Genomic DNA, 20,566 nt, shown 5'->3' on the forward strand with positions numbered 1-20,566 from the left:
GTTAGCGAGGTCAGAAAGCCCAGAAACTGTCCAGAAAGTGTCTCTGCGTGTGTGTTCATGTGCATACAGTTAGATATAATCCAGGACGAGGCAGTAGGCTCCAGGCAGAGGGGAGAGGGTTGACCTGAGGGTGGGTTACGGGTTCAGAGGTCAAAGGTGAAGCGCCATAACTTTGTCTGTGTGCGTGTTAATGACGGCCTGGAGCCACTGAAGCAGTTTAACAGAGTGCGTAAATGTGCGTGATCCATCTCTCTTCAAAAACAAAAAGAAAGACAGAAAAGATGTATTCGGCTCCTGAAGTGTCTGTACGAATCATTAGTTTTGTCTGTGAATTCATGAGAAATAAGAGATATAATGAGATAGTGTCCAAGATGAAGAAAGGTAAAAAAAAAAAAAAAAAAAGCTACTATTTTCTAAAAAAAAAAAAAAAATTAATGACCATCAAGTAAAAAGTAATAACATATTGTTCTTAAACCTTGAATACCTGAGAGCTAACACTTCTTAATCATTGTTTTCAAAAACATCATATGTTGGGTGCACCATATGACTTTGATTTGGCGGACAAAAGCCTTTTAAATATTGATTATATTTAACAAATTACTGTTAACAAATTTTTCCTAAGAAATAATGATAATTGAAAAAAATGAAAAAAAGATGATCAATATATATATCAAAATTTATTTTAATTTAGAAATTACATGTACAACATAGAAAAGGTATATTCAAGTCACTGATTTTTTTATTTATTAAATTAATAGATCTGGAAAGAAAATACAAAGAAAAGAAGCATCCAGTCACTGAACCACCTTTATTCTCCTGGTGGTATGACCGAAATCTTATGTCACTGTTGGAGTAATTTTAACGTATACTGTATATGGCTAAATGGTAACAGTATATGCAAACAAATAGTTGTTTTTGCTAGAAATCCAACCACAAAATGTTTTACACATTACATGACCATGTATTACTGCCCATCTTCAATAATCTGCTGACATATACTTTTTAAGTCACCATCAGTGCAAATTTTTTATTTATGCATTCATATAAAGAGTTAAAATTAAATAATTAAAAACATGTAATTAAATTAAATTTTTAATAATTAAAAAAGTACATGAACCACATAAGCCATTATAAAATAGCCTATATATGCACAGCTGACCATAGAATATCTACCAGTTTACATATTTTACCATCGCATGCATATTGTCATTAGGGATGCACCGATGTATCAGCCAATAATTGGTATCAGTTCAATTATCTTCACTATCAGCCATTAGCCGATTGTTTAAAAACAGCCAATAATCAGTGCCGATTATATCCTGTCATTTAAAAGGGGGCAGAAAAACGTGTAAGACTGCAACTCATACTGTGTGTAAAGAAAATGTCTCTTGTGTTGAATTTAGAGCTGTTGAAGTTAATGCAACAATAATGGTAAAGCAGGCTCTATTTGACCCTATGAATCACCACATCAAAAGGCAAGTTGAAAGATAAAGTTCAACCTACTGAAATCATGTCTCATGTAATCAACTCAATCAGTGTTTCAACTATGCATAGGCATCAAATAAAACAATGTCACTTAAATGTTGCATTTACCTCTAAGAGAAGGTTTAAATGTCAGTACAAGAAAGAAAGGGATCAGATCAAAAGCCTTTGTAGATTTCTGATCAGTAAACAGGACTCAAACTGAGCTCAAGCAGAATGAATCCCTGATAGTGTGTGGGGTGGAGGAAGTCAAAGGTCACAGGTCCACAACTGAGGTATTAAGAGCACATTTACCACACAATTAATCAAATCCTCAGTCAGCCACCCGCACCACTGCCCTTTGAGGGACCTCAGCAACACAGACCATCTTTAAAAACATCTTACACTACATAGGTAAGACCAGCATCACTATTACGTAAACTCACACGTGGGCCTTTTCATGTAATCCGATCACAAGTGATTGCTGTAATGGCTAGGAACTCTAGTGATCGGATTTCCAGGGGTCTCTGATTTTGTTAATACATAAATCACTTGTCAGTGTGCCTAAAGTAAAAGTTCTTCTTTGGCAAAATGCAATTTCCTTAATAGCCTAAACACAGGATTTACTCCCTTCAAACATAAATCGGAATGTCACTGTTACAGTCATTGCAACTTCCCGAACACACACACACACTATACTGTAGGCTAAGTCATTTATTTGTTTATTGTCGAATACATACAGAGATTGACAGCTGATAGGCTATCACATACTCAGCACTTGATTCGCCTTTAATTCTTCTTTTTGAAATTTCTCTCTGATCTGTTTTGCATCCATTGCTGCTTCAACAATTGGACACCACAATTGCGTATCTTATTAAGAATCTGCAAATGAATGCCTGACGAAACAATTAAGTTTTAAACACTTTAATATCCATTATTAATGATTTATCTCATACACTCGCAATAAATCAGAAGGTTATTTATTTTTTATTAGTCCCGTCTGACTCGCGGATTATTCACAGTGTCCACAGACATAACCGCAATCCGCGAATCACTATCGCAAAACAAATGTGACATTTCAAGCAGAACGCTCATTGTTACTTTTGTTACTTGAACCACAATACTGACCAGCAACCACCTAAAATGCCCTTGCATCATGGTGTATACTTGTTTATGGGCAAGCCACTCACATTTTCTTCACTAAATGCAAAAATCTAGTTAAATAATACAAGGCTGCAAATAACTCCAGCGCTTTGTCCATCGGGAATTGATTGGATTCTGTTTTTACCTAAAAACATGTTTGACACCATAATGGCAGTGACGCAGTGTTTTGAAAAAATGAAAAACTGACATTTAGTATGAATATAATTACACACTCTGTGTGCTGGGCTGTGAGGTAACGGGAATGGGTGAAAGAGAGTACTTGTTGACAGCTCTTCTTGACCACAACACCCTCTTCAGCAAACACACTCTCACATACACACATTCCCCCTGCCAGGGCTGCACACCAGCCGTACCAGACTCAAGGGCATGATGCCCATCTTTCCTCAACTTTGTGTCAGCTTATTAACTCTAAGCTGTTCTCTAAAACCATCTTAGTGGGACAGCAGAAGCCAAAGAAACCAAACCTGTCAAAATTCACAGCCATAGTCAACAAATCATAGCATTATCTGCAGCCAAGGCCACAGCTTTAGCAAGGACACAGTCACCTGCCAACTCCTGTTTTTAAAGTCACTATGAAATCAAAATTGAAATGTCTTTTTATGGAATACTGTGGTGTTTATTATAAATTATCCATGCATATCATTATAACTAACTTTCTCTCTATTGGAGGGACATCTTTTCTCTTCTCTGTTTACTGGCGTCAGCGCGGAACAACCTGTAACTCACAAGAGATCACAGTAATAGTAAACCACAACCATCCAATCAATTCCCAATGGGCAAAATCAAGTCCAGCTCTACATTTTTTTTTCGTGTTCGAGAAGCCGTCTCACTCTGATATACGTCACAATAGGGAAGAAAAGACCATCCCAATTTCCGTTTTATGCCGAAAAGATATATTAGCCAGCCTGTAAATTCTCCATTGAAAACAAGATGGATGAATAAATGAACAAAACCTTGTTTTACCCTTCGAAATAAAATCTCAGTGCTAAAATAATTCCAATATGATGACCAAGGGGAGATAAGTGATCATTCAATACTGACAAGTATCGGAAAATAGACATCATAGCCAATCATTTTTGGCTATGTATTCTTATTAGAGTACAATATCAAACTCTAATTGAAATCAACTGTGAGGAGTACCTACAAGTATCGTTAAAAATAGTTCAAACTACACACTAAAAATAGATTATCATAACCAACAGATGTTTGCTATGTATTTTTATTACTTTTTAGAGTATCATTCCATTACATCAAGCTTTATTGAAATCAACTGTGAGGAGCGTAGAGCGTTCCAAATCTGTCACTTATGAGCTTCCATGATGGTTAGGATCATGTTGTCTAAGTAGGCAGTGGACAGCTCACTAGTTTTCGCGTACCTACCCCGAAGTGACAAAATAAAATAAAATTATGTATCAAAATTTATAAGGAAAGACCAGTACTTTGTTTAGGCTTGGTTTGTAGGGAATTACAAACCTGCGCACATTTATTCAAACGCACATAACTATAGAACCAATTCTTAATGCACATGTGAACGCCATCAGCGTTTCTCACAGGTTCGCGTTTAAAGTCTGTGTAGAGAGAATGGTGTCGTCTTAGCGACCCCTAATTTAATAACAAATGATCGTTGCGACGGAAGCGAATCAATCAAAACTAACTTTAGCTGGAAAATAACTTTATTAAAGAACCGCTATAAAGCCAAAACAATCTCTGTTACCTTAAATTATACGTTTATCTCTGTAAAGCTGCTTTGAAACAATCTACATTGTTAAAAGCGCTATATAAATGAAGATGACTTGACTTGACTAGTTTTCAGAACAGATCTATAGACTCAGAGCAGAAGGGCGAGGCCTGGTTGGATGGGTGCCTTTATTAACACTATCCAGCGGGGAGGGTGAGAGAGGTAACCACAGACCTGAAGAATGAGCCTGTCTCATGCCAGTATTTTCAATAACACAATTTCAGCCTCTGGTTTCAGAAATCCAGCTTGCAAATATCAGAAGAAAAAAAAAAAGAAAAAAAAAAAAAAACATCAAATGGAAAATAAAATGAAACATAATAAACAAGGGGAGAGAGAGAGTGGACGAAAAATAAGTTATTACTTTGGGAAAAATCAGGGATCCTGTTACGGATGGTGTTTAGAGTGCAAACAGAAACTTGCACTATGTGCTCAAGGCTGAATGCAGATATTTGATGTCCCAGTGAGAGCCTTATAATTACTGAATATTAACGTTTGGGGGCACAGGCACACACACACACACGCTGGGAAACCTTAAAACAATCATGCTCAAGGAGCTCTCCAAAACTTCAGGAGACAAACTTCTATTTAAGGTTTCATAAAGACATACTTACCGTATATGTCTTACATATAAAATCCCATTCAAAAGTTTGTGGTTGGTAAGATTTTTTCAAATGTTTTCGTTTTTCAAAAAGTCGTCTCATATGCTCACACAAATAGAGTAAAAAACAGCAATATTGTGAAATATTATTTATTTAGAAAACATTTATTTGAAATATAAATCTTTTGTAACAATAGGGTCTTAACTGTCACTTTTGACCAATTTAATGCATCCATGCTAAATAAAAGTATCAACTTATTAATTTCTTTCACGAAAAAAAAAATCTGACCCCAAACTTTTGAGCAGTATTATATGTACATTACATACTTATTATGCAAGTATTTACTATTACATTCTCACTATTACATAGTAATATTGTCCACTGCATGTTATACCATCTCCTTTTAAACACTTCCAGTACATTTAAACAGAAACCAGATTTTTTTTAAGGGATAGTTTCTCCAAAAAGTAGTTTCTCCGCAGAAGAAAGTCATACAAGTTTTAAACAACATGAGTGATGACATTTTATTTTTGGGTGAACTATCTCTTTAATAAAAGCAGAGATGGAGCATGCATTAGGTAGCGCAACTCTTTTTGTGTGATTAACATGATGTTTTAAATGTTAGTAAACACCTTTTCTCTATGTTTTCCTCCAGAGCAATGATGCCACAGGAGAGTTGAAGGTTTATAAGCTTGAGTGCTGATTGCTGTTTAGCTGTTTGGTGGTTTGGCTGATGTGGCCGGTCTGGCCTGCTTCTGCCTCATGTTTTTTCCTGATTTGTTTTAATGAGTTCCTATGGGCTGAGCTTACCCGCTGTTCTCTTTACAGCCGCAGGAACCAGAAACTCTATCAAAAACAGTCTGTGAAAACTAATAACGGAGAAGCGAGAGGATATTAGTCTGGAACGCTTTTTTTTTTTTTTTTGCATGTTCTAGTGTGGTTGAAATATTTTGATAAGTTCAATCCTCTAATAAATTTTTCCCCCAAATCTCTCTGAAGACCTTCATTTTGCTTTTCCTCTCTCTTGGCTCGCTGTTTTCCACATTTCCCATTAAGGCCTCTGTCCTTTCTCTCTACCCACATCTCCCTCACTCCCCTCTTGTCCTCAACATATTTGACCCTTGACCTGTGATGTGATGCACACGCGTGTATCCGCCCCAGACGGGCCTCAGTGAAAGCATTTCCTTTTCACTTCTGCGTCCTCAGAGAGCTAAACACCCACTGGAGTACTCCGATCCAAGCTGTCTCGCAACTCTACTGATGCTTAAAGAATCTCTCTGTTTTTCCCCCAAAGCCAAACACAGAATGTTTACTGAGTGCTGTTGCCAGTTAGGCTGTTTAGACTGTTTACTCACTCACTCGCTCACTCACTGCACCTGCAGACACCAGAGGAAACTATAGAGAGTTCATTACCAACATGACCAGTACAATTTGTATTAAGATAAAATACAAAAATTGATATACTACATAGAACCGGATATTCTGATAATCTAAATAATGTAACATTAGTATCACACATATTTGCTCGAAACAAGCCTGTGTTTATTAGGACAATAAAGCTTCTTAGAATCTGACAAAGACAGAGAGACTTTTGGTTAGTTGTCTGGTCAGATGGATAGATCAGGGGATGGATGGATGGATGGATCTGTAGTTGGATGAGAGGATAGATTGATTAATGGATAGATTGGTAGACAGATGAGTGGATTGATGGATGAATGGATGGATCGGTGGGTGGATGGATGAATGACTGAGTGGATCGGTATATGGATGAGTATGGATGAATGGATGGATTGGTAGATGGATAAATGAATGGATGAACGGATGGATCAGTTGATGGACGAACGGACAGATGGATCTGATTTTTAATGCATGTTAATGAACATTAGTATAAAATACAAAATGTAAACAAGCCGGATTATAGCAACATTGCTAATTAACATCCGTAGTCCCTAGGCAGGCATGCACAAGGACACATACTCAAATGGATGGATTGATGGATGCATGAATAAATTAATGTATGAATGAATACTGCAGAAGGATGTATTAAATAATGGATGGATGGATGAAAAGATGGATGAAATAAAGGATGGAGGGATGTCAGATTCTCATGACTGATAAAGTATAAGTTCTAGAGTATAGAGTGATATCACTGGAGACTGAAGTGCTAGAATACACTCCTGTGAAATCTATTACACATCCAGGAGCTTTACGTAACTACTGCCACAGAACAGTGCCAACAGAGAAATATCCATGAACTAAATGGTGCTAAACTAGATGGACACTTCTGGGCATGTAACTGGTTTAACATGATTTCTGGTGATCTTCTGAGATTCAAGTGCTGTTTCAGCAAATATCGATTGTCCTTTAAAAACATGAATACTTGAACAGTACTAGACAAAGAGACACCTACAGAAATCACTTAATCTTTAACTCTCACAATAGAGTAGAGATATGTAGCGCATTGCATTCAGGATGTCATAAACAGAACTCTATAGCCTGTTATTAACAGATCAGTGAGCTGTGTGATTGACTAACCTGCAGGAGGAGTCTCTCAAAAGCAAGGCAGGCGTCCCAGCACGGGAGAGCGGGATGACGGAGAGCTTGAGCAGCAGCCAGACCCAGCTGTAGGACCCCACTGTGACTTTCCAGAGCCCCCCAACTGTCCCGAAACAACTGAACATATGAACAAAGCTGTTCGGCTGTAACCCGCCCTGAGAAAAGAGAGAAAAACATAAGCATCTTATTCAAGTCGTCTGGATTCAACAGTTACACAAAACAACATTCAGTCATTCTGAATTCAGTGTTTACCTTCATCTGTATCTTTGGTGTCAAACAAAACTTCAAACATTGTTTGAACTCCAGAGAAAATGTACTTCAGTCCCCATCAATGCAAATCCATTACCAACACACAGATTTACTGGGCATACGCACCCACGCACACACACACCATGGTAAAGGAAAAAAGTCATCCTGTCTCTTCAGGGTGTGTTCTTATGAAATACACAAGACTATAATATTACTAGGAACTGACTCAACATAACTCAATGTGTGTGTAAGTTTATTTGCGAATGTATGCCCATGTTTAGTTGTAACAATTGAAATAAAATGATTTATGAATCACTAAGTAAAACCATCTTTACTTTGTGAAAGTACAAAGTGATGCCTAAATTGTAAATGAATCATTCTTTTGAACAAGTTCTTTTTCATGATTAGCTCAAACTGATTCACAACTAAAACATAAAATGCCTCATAAATTCTGGGAACACTTCTAAATGAATTGTTTTAACCAGTTCATTGAAACAGTCAGACCATTCGAATGAATTGATTCACTAGAATTATTTGGACCTTCCAATGCTAATCAAAGCAGAGGTTTATTGAGTTTCATTTAAACAGATTAATACCTAAACAGGCACACTATGGGAGGCAGAGGAGATCATTTTACCTTCGTAAAATTATCCCAATCAGCACACACTGCTGATCAAACACACCACCAAACCACAACATGCATGCTTTAGTTCCTCCATCTGTGTTGAAACTGTGCATCTGGAAGAATGATGGATCTAATGTTCACACTGTTTGTAACATCATGTATGACATACAAGCCAAAAATATAAGTGTATATGTGATTTAGGCTGAAAGTGTTTGTCTGTGGTCATCTTCTGAGCTTATTTATTACATTGGCACAGTTCAGCCAAAAACACAGAAACACATCCTCACTGACCCTGGAGTTTTTTTTAAAGGGTTATTATGGGTTGAGATGGAGAGAGGGAAAGAGAAATATATTTCATGTAGTTCAGCAGTTCATTCCATTTCTGTCTTTTTAACCAATTGGTTATCCTTTCAGCTAATAATAAATATGAAAAAACAAACAAACAAAAAAAACGTATATCTAAGTCATTTCTGATTTCATGTTTTATCCAATACGAAAACAAATGACAAAACAACTGTATTTCTGTACAATTACATCATATTGTAAATCATGCTCAAATTTCTAAAGATAAAAGTTTGGAAAAAACAGAAAAGCAAAAAAACAAAAAGAAGGAAAAATGGGGTGGGGAGTGGAGGCTGGTGTGTTAACATTGAGACAGGGGGTTGGGTTCACATTCATACATACAGCCACCAGAAGTGAGAGTATAGCCTGTGCTCCAATGCAGCCAATGTTTGCTTCAACCCAGCCAAACGCACAACCACACAAACAAGAGACCGAAAGAGTGCGGACAGAATGAAAGCTGGCTAGAAAATGACTAGAACAAGCAATGCACCAAAAGCAAAAATCAGGCAGACATCCTGAGGGCAGTTACATGATAGAAGATTGAGTTTGAATCATTGGAGGGCTGAGCACCGAGCCCTGTGGTTCTTCTGAGGGTCATTTTCTTAAGATGACAGGATCACAAGCTCCAACCTCATTATGGCCCAAATTTCACAAGCATACAATTAATTTGTATTTTGTAACAGTGCCTCTCGAGAAACACTTACTTATATGAGCATAATTAATATAAAAACAGAAAGCAATGAAATCACAACGGTTAATGAGACGTCAAGGTGTAGAATTAGGACATGCACATCAGACAGCATTCTTGCAGATAAAAGTCAAACTCTAGGTGGGGGTAAGTGGGAAAACTGACCTCCAGAACTGCAGTAAAATCTGGATTTGCAAGTCTGGAGATGGTTTAGTTTATGGGTCTAGAAGCTTCTCCAACTACTGCAAACTAATTGCCTAAAAATCTCTGAGAAAAAAATCTGCAGAGAGCAGATGCACATGAAATCTGTTTGACAACTGGCAAAACAAAAAGACAAAAAGGCAGAACCACTAACCCCATAAAGCCTTTTCCTCAATAATGAACCCTTCGCCAGCTCATTTGTATGCAATGAATCAGGGAAAATGCAGTGCTCTGATGTCTATGGCCACATTCTGAGGGTGGCTAGGTTAGGGAAAATGGTGGCACTGTCTAGTAACACCAATCAGATTTTGCCAGCTCATAAAATAATGCTGAGAAAATGGATTTTCTTCCAGAAATATCCAAAGACTGAAAAGGGCTATTATAGATTGAGTCAGCTTTAGAAAGCTCTAGCAAAATACTCAAGAATCACTCAGCATAATGTGCCGGGAACAACTTCACCAGGAAAAACTTCACCAGGAAAAAGAAAGAGAGAGAGAGAGTTGTTCCAAGCAGACCGAAAGCTAGAAGAAAAATAAGAGAGACACGGAGGACTAACCATCACATGACCATGAAACAAGGGCTGAACGTACATAAACACACACAGGGCAGCAATGACCCCGAGTATGTACACGGAGACAAGCACACTCACGTTAACATGGCCAAAAAGACCACCAGAGTTCACACACATGCAAAAATGAAGACCTACAGAGCACACTTTACGACAGCCAATCAGAATAATGCTTCTGATGCTACAAGATGAAGCAAAACAAAATCTATAACAGCTGTGACTGCATTGCAAAGAAAAATACTCTCTCTCTCTCTCTCTGTGTGTGTGTGTGTGTGTGTGTGTGTGTGTGTGCGCGTGTGTGCGTTCTTGTTCTGTTTGATACGCAGTATGATTGTTCTGGCACTGTAAAAGTTCTGTTGGCTTGGAGATCAGGAAATAACTGTGATCCAGTGAGAAAGGTTGGCTAAAGTTTCTGTACTGTAAGTGTGTGTGCGCTTTGGAAGAACAGCCATGTGTGTTGTTGAATCAGAACCATGTTTAGCAATACAAACCCATATTGGTATCATGATATTCTCTTTCCAGACTGATGTGGATGTTGTTACACAAACCAGAAGGGCATTTGATTCATAGGATTTGACAGTTAAATGTGAAAAAAAAAAAAACCTCAAAACAAACCCCACAGAAACAGCAAAAAGTGCTGTCTTGTTTGCATTCGTAAGACCATAAATGAGATGACCTGCAACAACTCTGAGATTCAGTTTAGAGGTTATGGTCCAATGAACTGTCCCCCTGTCATTTAGGGTCTGTGCTTTTTCTAGATATTCTGATTCAATTTATTAATTGTGTGCTGGTTGACTGAACTGTTAAACTATGGCTGTGTTGACACTTGTAGTTCGGTTCACTTGGATCTTTTGAAGCAGACCCAAAAAAATATTAAAAAAATAATAATTCATACATTTAGTCCTGGTTTGCTTAATGTTCACAATGTCATTTTTAACACCAAAAGAAAAAAAACCCCAGCTTTTATGTTGTATTTTTTGTGACGGAACTTACCGAACATCCAAAACATTTCTGTGTTCTGTACTAAGCGCGCTCGTTGTATGTGTGTACATATGATGGTATTTTGACCAGCTGAGAACTCATGAAGAGCTTATAAAACATGTTCAGGAGTCAAAATTGTGCCAGGAATTCCTCCATTGAACACAAATGAAGTTCTGCTGCAAGGAGACGTTGTAAAGTCTGACGTCTGTACCAAGCTGTAATGGGCAACATCGTGTCTACATATGATACATGTCCTGTATTTGGTTTGCCTGATGTCTTTGGTCCGTGTTACGCTCATATTTCAGTCAAACAGCACCAGAGTTTGTTTGGAAGCGGACTGACCCACCTTTTGATGGGTCTCGGGCCGGTTGTTTGGTGCGGATGGTAGCGTTCACACTTATTCAATTGAACCGCACTAACAGAGCAATCGCACCAGAGTTCGTTTTAATTGAACCAAACCTGTCATACTGAAAACACCCTAAAATGTTGCACTAAAATGGTTGAACTAAACTAACTAAAACTGTAGAAAACCAGTAAAACTAAAACTGATGTTAAACTTTTACATTAAAGCGGTTTAAAGTAAAAATGGCCAAGCTAAACTAAAACAAATGCAGCAACAGGCAAACCCAAACCTTTAGTTTTTCCACAAGTCTTCCACTCTACTCCTTTTCAACTCTAACACACTAATTATACTGATTATAGCTATTGTCTTCATGTGTATTTAAGAGCTCAGCGAACGTCTTGCATGCCTGTGTGTATTTTTACCCCTAATTTCAGACTCTATTGTTTAAGTTATGAACAGCAGAGCACCTCTAGAACATATGTGTGAGAGCATGTGATCCCAACATGAGGTTCATATTTCCTCAGTGGCTACATGGGCGTTCTACCCTTATGCATTGCTACTTGCTGTCTGAAGGGGGTGCTGTGGGTCCTTGACTAAAAACCACTGAATCTCGCTTGCTCAGTCTCATTCATTTTCCAATTTTCTACTCTTTCTGCCTTTAACACTCAGTCTCTCTCTCTCTCTCTCTATTGTTCACTATGTTTGTCATGGCTATTGATGTAAAATCTTTATTAAGGTTTTGAATACACACTTTTGTCTTGTTACACAGTATTCTGCAGCATCTCACAAACAAGTGAAAATCAGCTCCAGTAAATGTAAAAGAAAGTTCTGTAAAGCCGCAGGAAGCTCTTTGTTTGGGCAAAATGCCTATTTTTTTATTCTGAAAGCAATTAAAAGCTGGGAAATAAATTACCTTGCTAATTAAACAAACTCTGGATTTCTGAAGCCTTTTGGATTACCACTATCTATGTGGAAATAATAATGTAGTGTTGTGTGCATTTTTAATGTCCATAGGGAATAGGTATATTTGAGATAATGTTCTCGAGTGCCTCATGTAGTCAGTGCGTGTCTATCAGCTTTAAATATGGACCGTGGTCTTACCCAGACTCATTTTGATTGGCAGGTTCTCTTTGCTGGCTGCCTCCACCAGTTGCCTCCTCACTTCCATCACTGCCTCCTTTTGCTTAGCAACCAGCATCGTCTCCCATAGCAACCGTGCAGCGGCAGATCTGTGGAAAACAGGCCAGGTATTGAGGGGGTCACTCTCTTTTATTTCTTATTCACATAACACACAAAGGCAAGAGCTAGAAGAACTAGAACGACTAAAACAACACCCAAAAACATTTAAATCAGATGTAAATAAAAATAAAAAAAATACTTATTTATATTATATTTAATATTCATACTAATTAATGTAAAAACAAACAGTGATTTAAAAATCAGTGTTTTAATTCATTTTACTTGTATGGTTTAGTTTCTTGAAAAACAGTAAATAATGAAGGGTTGTGTGGAATGGTGGTGATTATCTGATTTGATCCTAAAGGATTGAAAAGAAAAAGCCCCAAAAACAAGATCACAACAGTGATCTCAACAATTCTATCTATGCTTACACGTACTACTATTGGATGATCAAAGAGCTAAGAATACCAAAAACTTCAACAAAAAGCCAGTGTATGAATACCTCTGTATGAATGTGGTGAATGTGTGATGCCAAAGGATTACTGGTCAACATAAAAAGTTAAAAACGGAGCTAAACTTCCTCCATTGGTAACACATACAAAAAACAAATCCAAAAATCAAATCTTTATTTACCATCAAATGACTGTGGGTTAACCTGGGTTAAGCGTTTTGCTCTAGGGCAGGGTTTCCTGATTGGGGGAAATAGTAAAGTTAGGGAGGGAACTGCAGGGGTTTTTGAGTTGAAAAAAAAAAAAAAAAAAAAAAAACATTTTATCAATTGACCTGCATGTCAATATGAGCATTAACCATGAATCAGAAAACTGTGAATATGTGAATGTGTAGTTAGACTGAAGAACATCTGTCAAAGGGGTTCGGCTGACAAAGCTTTTGGATTCTTTTTGTGTGGTTCGGTAACCTTTTGGTTAGCAGGCAGACTTTTAACCGCTAGGCTACACAACACCCCAGTGCAAATGGGCCATTCACACAAAAAAACATTACTACAAAAACAGCTAGACAAAAGTAATGGAATAGAATGTAGGGGGTCTAGAGACCCATTAGTAAAAATTGAAGTTCTTTTAACTTGATATGGCATCTTAAAAACTTGGCACCCATAAAGAAAGGCGCATCACAACTGCCAAAGACATCCGTTAAGTATGCGTTTACATAGAAAAACAATTAAGAAGCAGTGCAGATTGACACAATAACACATCATTAGTCTGCTTCCCTCTATTGACTATTCATCATTTTCAATCTCCTCTCCATCCATCAGTAATAAACAGCTTTTCTTTAGTAACTTTACAATCATTATTCAGCAAGGGTTTCTCATACACCAAATGATCTCCTCTTATGACATGTACTAATGAGACATCATCATTCTGTTCTTCATCACTGGCTCCTCCTCTTCCTGTCTTTAATCATCTCTTGGATTGTGTGTGTGTGTGTGTTCCAGCTTATGTGCTGCTTGTCATATTAATAAAGCAGTGGAAACTTCACACAAACTCTTGATGAGGAGAAGCGACAGAATAAAATGAAGTCTTTTTCGCGGGGGGCGGGCAGCCTGAGGAAACACATCATATGTAAATGAGCAGAATTTTGAGGAAAGGACAAGAGGAGAAAGGGTAAGGGACTGAGAAAGTGAGGGTGCATGTCATGAAACAAAGGACAAGAAATCAGAACGGAGAAAGGGAAGATACATGAGGGCGAGCGACGGAGGGTGGGGGTGTTTTACTGACACTGAAACCAAATGTTAAACCTGCTCTGTTTTTCTTTTGCTCTTTTTGCTTTCTCTCTCTCTCTGTCTATTTCTCTCTCTCTCTCTCTCTCTCTCTCTAACATTTGCCATGTGTTGGATCTCAGCTGTAATGTGTTCCAGACAGAGTTTTGGCAGTGCTAGAGAGAGGTCTGACTCCATTACTCCAAAAACGAGACAAAAAAGAGAGGGAACAAAAATGAGGAGGACAAAAGCCTACATAATAAACATGGGGCTTGTTGTTCTAAAGCGCAGACTTGTGTCGGGAATTGCGAGTGGAGGGACAGTACAAAAACATGACAGATAACGCAAGAACGCAAACTGGCTCAGTAATCTGAAAAATGTGACAAAAACAAAAAGGGAAAGTATAAGAAAAATAAGATCACATGATGGGCTGGTCACACTTGCACATTTTTGAGAAAGCAGAAAAAAACATTCAATTTTTAATAGACTGTAAAAGCAAGGAATGCTTAGTCCATTGTGTTTCCAGATTAGACTGGGTTAAGCACCATATAATGAAGGTGTACACTACCAGTCAAAAGAAGGACACTCGAGTGAATTTCTCATGACCTTAAAAACCTATGCTTAACTGCTACAAATTAATTTTGTAATTTTAAAAACTATTAAAAAAAATTATAATAATAAATTAATCAATAAATCAATAAAAAATTAAGATAGTTTTGATTTGTTTAACATTGTTGGGCCTCTACATAATTCCCATACTTAAATTTGTGTAAATTCATAGTTTGGATGACATTTGTTCTTAAATGTGGAAGATGACTAGGTTTCGACTTATACTTGTTCTAGGACTATTTCAAGACATCTCAAAGATATCTTAATGGGCTAGTAGACGTTCAGCAAGCTTCAGAGACCACAGATCTTTGAAATCTGTTCAAGTATGTTATGTGTCCGTTGGTAGGTAGTGTTTCTTGTGCAATGGGGCTGAACGGATTATGCATGTCATAAACAGATGCACACATTTTCAGCGTAGTTTACATGCCAGAGTTAAGACTGGACCCTCTCTATGTGCATGCGTATGTTGACTCGGCGTGTATTCCAGGAAGACGAGGGGTCCGCTTGGAATGTTTCGGAGGGGCAACATGGTTCCAATTTACCCCAAAAACCTCCCCCTTTTTACTCCACTCCTCTCCTGCAGTGTTCCCCAGGCTAGATGTCCTGACAAGGGGGTTCAGTGAGTTTGTATAAGAGCGTTGTGCTCCATTAGTACTCTAACCTATGGAGGGCAGTGTTGGTCTGCAAAGACAAAATATTTATTACCCATTCCCGCCACTACCTCCTTGTACAGTCCAGTGTGTGTGTGTGTGTGTGTGTGTGTGGTAGGGGAAGTTCAGGGTTCCTGGAAACACATGACTGAGCACTTAAGAATGGACTTCAACTGACTAAGTGTTCCTGAACTCCTTAAAATCAGTCTTCATACACGCACAGACACTAAATTGCATACAAAATGGTTCCAAATGTGATTAGCCATAAATGGATGCCGTTTCATAATAACCTTTTATGTGTTTTGCAATGTAACGCACTTTAAATAAACCGAAAAATCCCAAAATCAATGTTACACCCGCTATTTTATCACGGTGTTACGATGCCATAATCGTTGTGACGGGCAGATTGATTTAGTAGACGGTGATTAAGTCTGTGTTTATGAACAACAGGAAACAAACAACCCCCATTCGTTAGCAGCATTCAATCCAGGTCAGTTATTCTTCAATTACGCCCACTTGCAGGACTAATGACACTATGCACACATATGCTCACACACACAAGGAGACCTGGCAGACGCTCTACGTGAGAGGTGTGTGTATTTTCCGTGCTTATTATAATCTGTAACAGTATTCTGAGAGAAATAAACAAAACTCAAATAAGAAACAAAGCAAGCAAAAACCTCAATTCATCATTAGAGAAACAAAGAGAGTGCACATACAGTCCAAGTTTTTCCTGTCAGGATTTAATAATGGAAAGAGCACAGGAAACTGGAGTGAAAGTTTCTCAAATCTGAAAAGTATCTCTAAAGCGAGCATGCCATTTCACTTCAAAGACAAATGTCAACCGTCTCAAAGAGATTGGAGAATGACTGTTATGCAAGCATCATTTGGAGAAGTAAGGGAGATGGCAAACAAAGAGACTTAAATAAATTGGGTTGTTTCGAGCCTTTAAATCCACAGAGGACGAGATTATGTAATAGCTGGTTTTCATTGATAACCACAGCTGAATATCTTTTGTTCTGGTTTGAAACTGCCTTTTTGCTGCAATTACTGTTCAGGTCTCCCGAAGGATATCACCAATTATTTTAGTGTGATATAAAGTTTGGGGGTCGGTAAGATTTTCATGTTTCTGAAATAAGTCGCTTACACTCATTGATTAATTTATAGTTATTAATAAATATTATTACATTATATTACATTTTACAATGAAATGTATTCCTGTGATGCCAAAGCCAATTTTCAGCATCATTAGAATAGATACAATCACATGATCCTTCAGAAATCATCCTAATATTCTGATTTGGTTACTGTGGTATATTTATATTTATTTACCTTACTGAAACTAAACATTTAAATGGTAGTGTTCTAAAAAAGATGAAAAAGTATAAACATGTATATATTGTGAGTACCAACTCTCGCTGTTTGAGCGTGTTTGAGTGTGTTGAATGGTTCAATTAAATTTACAGACATTTTTAGTGGCTATAATCTTTGTCCATAAAGATAGGCATCATTCGGCTACAATCTTTAAGATAAAAATGCGACACATATAAAGGCAACATCTTCTAACATTAATCTAAAAAAGACTGGCATACACACACTCACAAAAAACACACATTACAAATCTCTCTCATCTGTGGCTCATTTTGTTTCATGTTGAGACTCCCTGAGCGGAAGATAAATCCCAGAGTCAGACACTAACCTTTAACACACAATGAATGGGAGCAGAGTCACAGTTTCAGGAGAAGTTGCCGGCGCACTCACAGCACGCTGCGGGTTTAGAGTTTCTGCATGTATCAATACTGCATGTCTTCATCTCATTTAAATCTACTTAATCCTCCAGCTCCACTGAAAATAGATTGACTTGATAATCAGTACAACCAGAGGAGAAGAGAGGAGAGGAATGAGACGAGAAAAAATATGACAGATAGATATAATACAGATGGAAAGAGAGACAAAACAAGTCAACAGGAGCAGAGGAGAGGAGAGGAAAATAGAGGAGATACAAGATGAGAAGAAATGAGAAGATAAGATGAGACGAAACAACACAAGACAGAAAGATGGTATTGGACAAAACAAAACAAGATGAGAACTACATTTAGAGAGATGAGAAGGAGATGAGATGAGACAACAGGTCAGAGAGATGAGGGGAGACAAAAACAGAAGACGGAGATAACATATAACAAGATGAGATGAGACAACACAACAAGTCAGAGATAAGAAGGAGATTAGATGAGATAAGACGACACAGGACGGAGATGACATGCAAAAGATGAGATGAGAGAAGGTGAGACAAGGTTAATGAGGATGAGACAAGATCAGATGAAAAGGAGATGAAATGAGACAGCATATGACTAAAATTTCTACAAGTCAGAGTCGTGTGTGGGCCTGATGTGTGCCTGACACCATATTCTGATTTAACAACCCACCTGTCAATCAGAGACAGGAAACTACTGGAAGGGATTTAGCAGGGGTGCGAGAGTGAGTAAACAATATGATCTTTCAACAAACACTCAAGAACTCATAAGCATGCCAAATGTGTGACAAAAGACAAAGTACTGTTTTTTAGCCGTCAGTGAAAGAGCGTGTGATATGCATGCAAGCACAGTGTCTGCTCGACATTTAGTGTTGTTTTCTCTCACTGCAGTGTGGTCCATTTCTTTCCCCCTACACACACACTAACACTTTCATGCCAATGTCTTGAGGAGTTCTTATACAACATATGGGTTTCATGCTGGCTGGATAGGGCACAAAGTTGGGTAGATGGTTGTAAAACATGGGTTGAAGTGGGGAGGGTGTGTCACAAACCCTTACATAAGCAAGGACATAGCTGAAGTGTCCCACACACACAAAATCAAAGCACCACTGCTCTACCGCAGTGCCAAGAACAACCTATTACACCAGCCTGACTGGAACACACCTGACCACACACACACATTCTACCAGTCCAAAAACAGATTCTTGGCCAATTGCAATTGTCTATTTGTATTACTGGAGCGGGAAATAAAAGAAGTTAAAAGGGTTGGTTGATGTTGCAGTAGAGAAGAGCGTGAAAAAGTCCTCCTTTAGCAAAGTCTTCAAATCTGCTATAACCAAAATTTCACACACAGCACAATCTATCCCACCAGAGACAGCATTCTACCATTTCGAAGAACATAAATTCACGTCCTCATGAAGTATTTCAAACTCAGCCTACCAAAACACCAGACACAGCTTTCATTACAAAAACGCTCACATTTCTCCCACAACCACAGTAAAAACACAGAGAAATCTGAACATTTCTCCAGTCAGACCTGAATAGGCGCAGTGTACAACTAGACTGTTATTAAAAGCCGGCGTTCTCACAGGCGAGGAAGAGGAAGTCTCCTATCAGCAGCCCGTGCCGGTCGCTCGAGAGACGGCTGCCTGAAAATGACCACCCATAACAACACTAAATCCAGCGACCCTGAAACAGAGCCTACAATTACAACGGGAAACACCATACAATAAAGAGGGCAAAATTAGCCAGACAGCCCACAATTAGGATCCTAAAATAAAACCTTTCATAAATATTTTTCAGAACCTATAGATATAGCTAGGCTAGAATAACACAATGCAGCCAATTACATTCACCTGAGCTGACAAGAACAACGCCAGTATCAGCACTGCAGGGCTGGGCCACAAACCCCAGTCAGAACCAATATCATTAGCGGTGTTTGCTAAATCAAGCATCCTTATTAGCATTGCTCACTCACTAAGGTTACAGACTGAACAATCCCCTAGGACTGATCACAAAAAGAGACCGTTCACCCCAAAATGAAAACTCTGCCATCATTTAAAAACTGCTTTCTGCCTTATATGGAGCATAAAAGAAGATATTTCAAAAACTGTCTCAGTGTTTTTTTTCCCCTTTATACTGTTTAATGAAGGTCAGTGGGGTCTAATACTACAATGGACCCAACTGACTTTTAATAAACATTTGAAACAGTCTTCAAAATATCTTCTTATGTGTTCTTAATAAAAAGAAAGCAACCCAGGCTCATTGGAAAAACATGCCTGTGGCAACACTTCTGCTTAATATAACAGTGTTACTTTTAAAGTGAAATGTCCAGCGAGTGGCATTAAAAGTGCATTCAGTTTTATCCATAACAGGTGAACATGAATCTGGCTGCAGTTTATTACACTGGTTGTTGTATGCATCACAGCAGTTCGAAAATGAAAATAATAATAATAATAATTGGATAGACTTATCCTGAGGCTAGATTATCAAAGATATTTATACATAACGAGTATTCTATATTGATCCTTCCTGACCAGTAAGCATTAGATAATGCTGAATCGAATATTTCAATTGTAAAATACGCGTTGTGGATTATCTGTCTTTCAAAACATGGCGCACAACACAGGAACCAAATAGAGTTGAATTAACTACAATCATGTAGAACTGTTAATCCGATATCACAAAAACCAGACTGTTTCAGTCATTTTTTTAAAAACAAATAATTTTGTCAAACTGAAAAATCTTTAAAGTGCATGTAAACCCATTCATTGTGGTGGCACATGTTTTGCACAGACAAGCACAACTCATATTTTCTTAAAAAAAAACAAAAAATCTAGGTGGAAGCTGTAGAGGAATGAAAGTGAAGCATGAAACTATTTGTGTTTGGATGATCTGTTTGATATGTGTGCATATTCTTTGACCTAGAATATTGGGCTAGCAAAACTAAGTCAGAAATGAATGACTTAGTTGGCATTATACAACGTCTCGAGAGACGTTTTAAGGACAGTAAGAGTCTAGGGAGTTGAGTTGCTCTCCTGAGGATCAGCTGGGCCCTGTCAGAATGCATCAAAAGATTCGATATTTGCCTGGAGCTTGTCTAGACTCTGCTAAACAAACCCTAACCTTGTGACTCGCTTCCCTGC

The 20,566-nt window shown here is 38.0% G+C and overlaps 1 protein-coding gene across 1 annotated transcript in view; it reads right to left on the reverse strand.

The window, feature by feature from the left end:
- The window catches only part of scfd2 (sec1 family domain containing 2), a 125,560-nt gene that overhangs the window by 99,244 nt on the left and 5,750 nt on the right, over window positions 1–20,566 (reverse strand). The window contains exons 3-4 of the mRNA XM_079888340.1: window positions 12,617–12,744; window positions 7,498–7,673 (exon numbers count right to left, since the gene is read on the reverse strand). Of these exons, the coding sequence (XP_079744466.1) occupies window positions 7,498–7,673; window positions 12,617–12,744 (304 nt within the window). The remainder of the gene's footprint in view (window positions 1–7,497; window positions 7,674–12,616; window positions 12,745–20,566) is intronic.

This window comes from Squalius cephalus, assembly GCF_949319135.1.
Source record: "Squalius cephalus genome assembly, chromosome: 12".
Lineage (NCBI taxonomy): Eukaryota > Metazoa > Chordata > Actinopteri > Cypriniformes > Leuciscidae > Squalius > Squalius cephalus.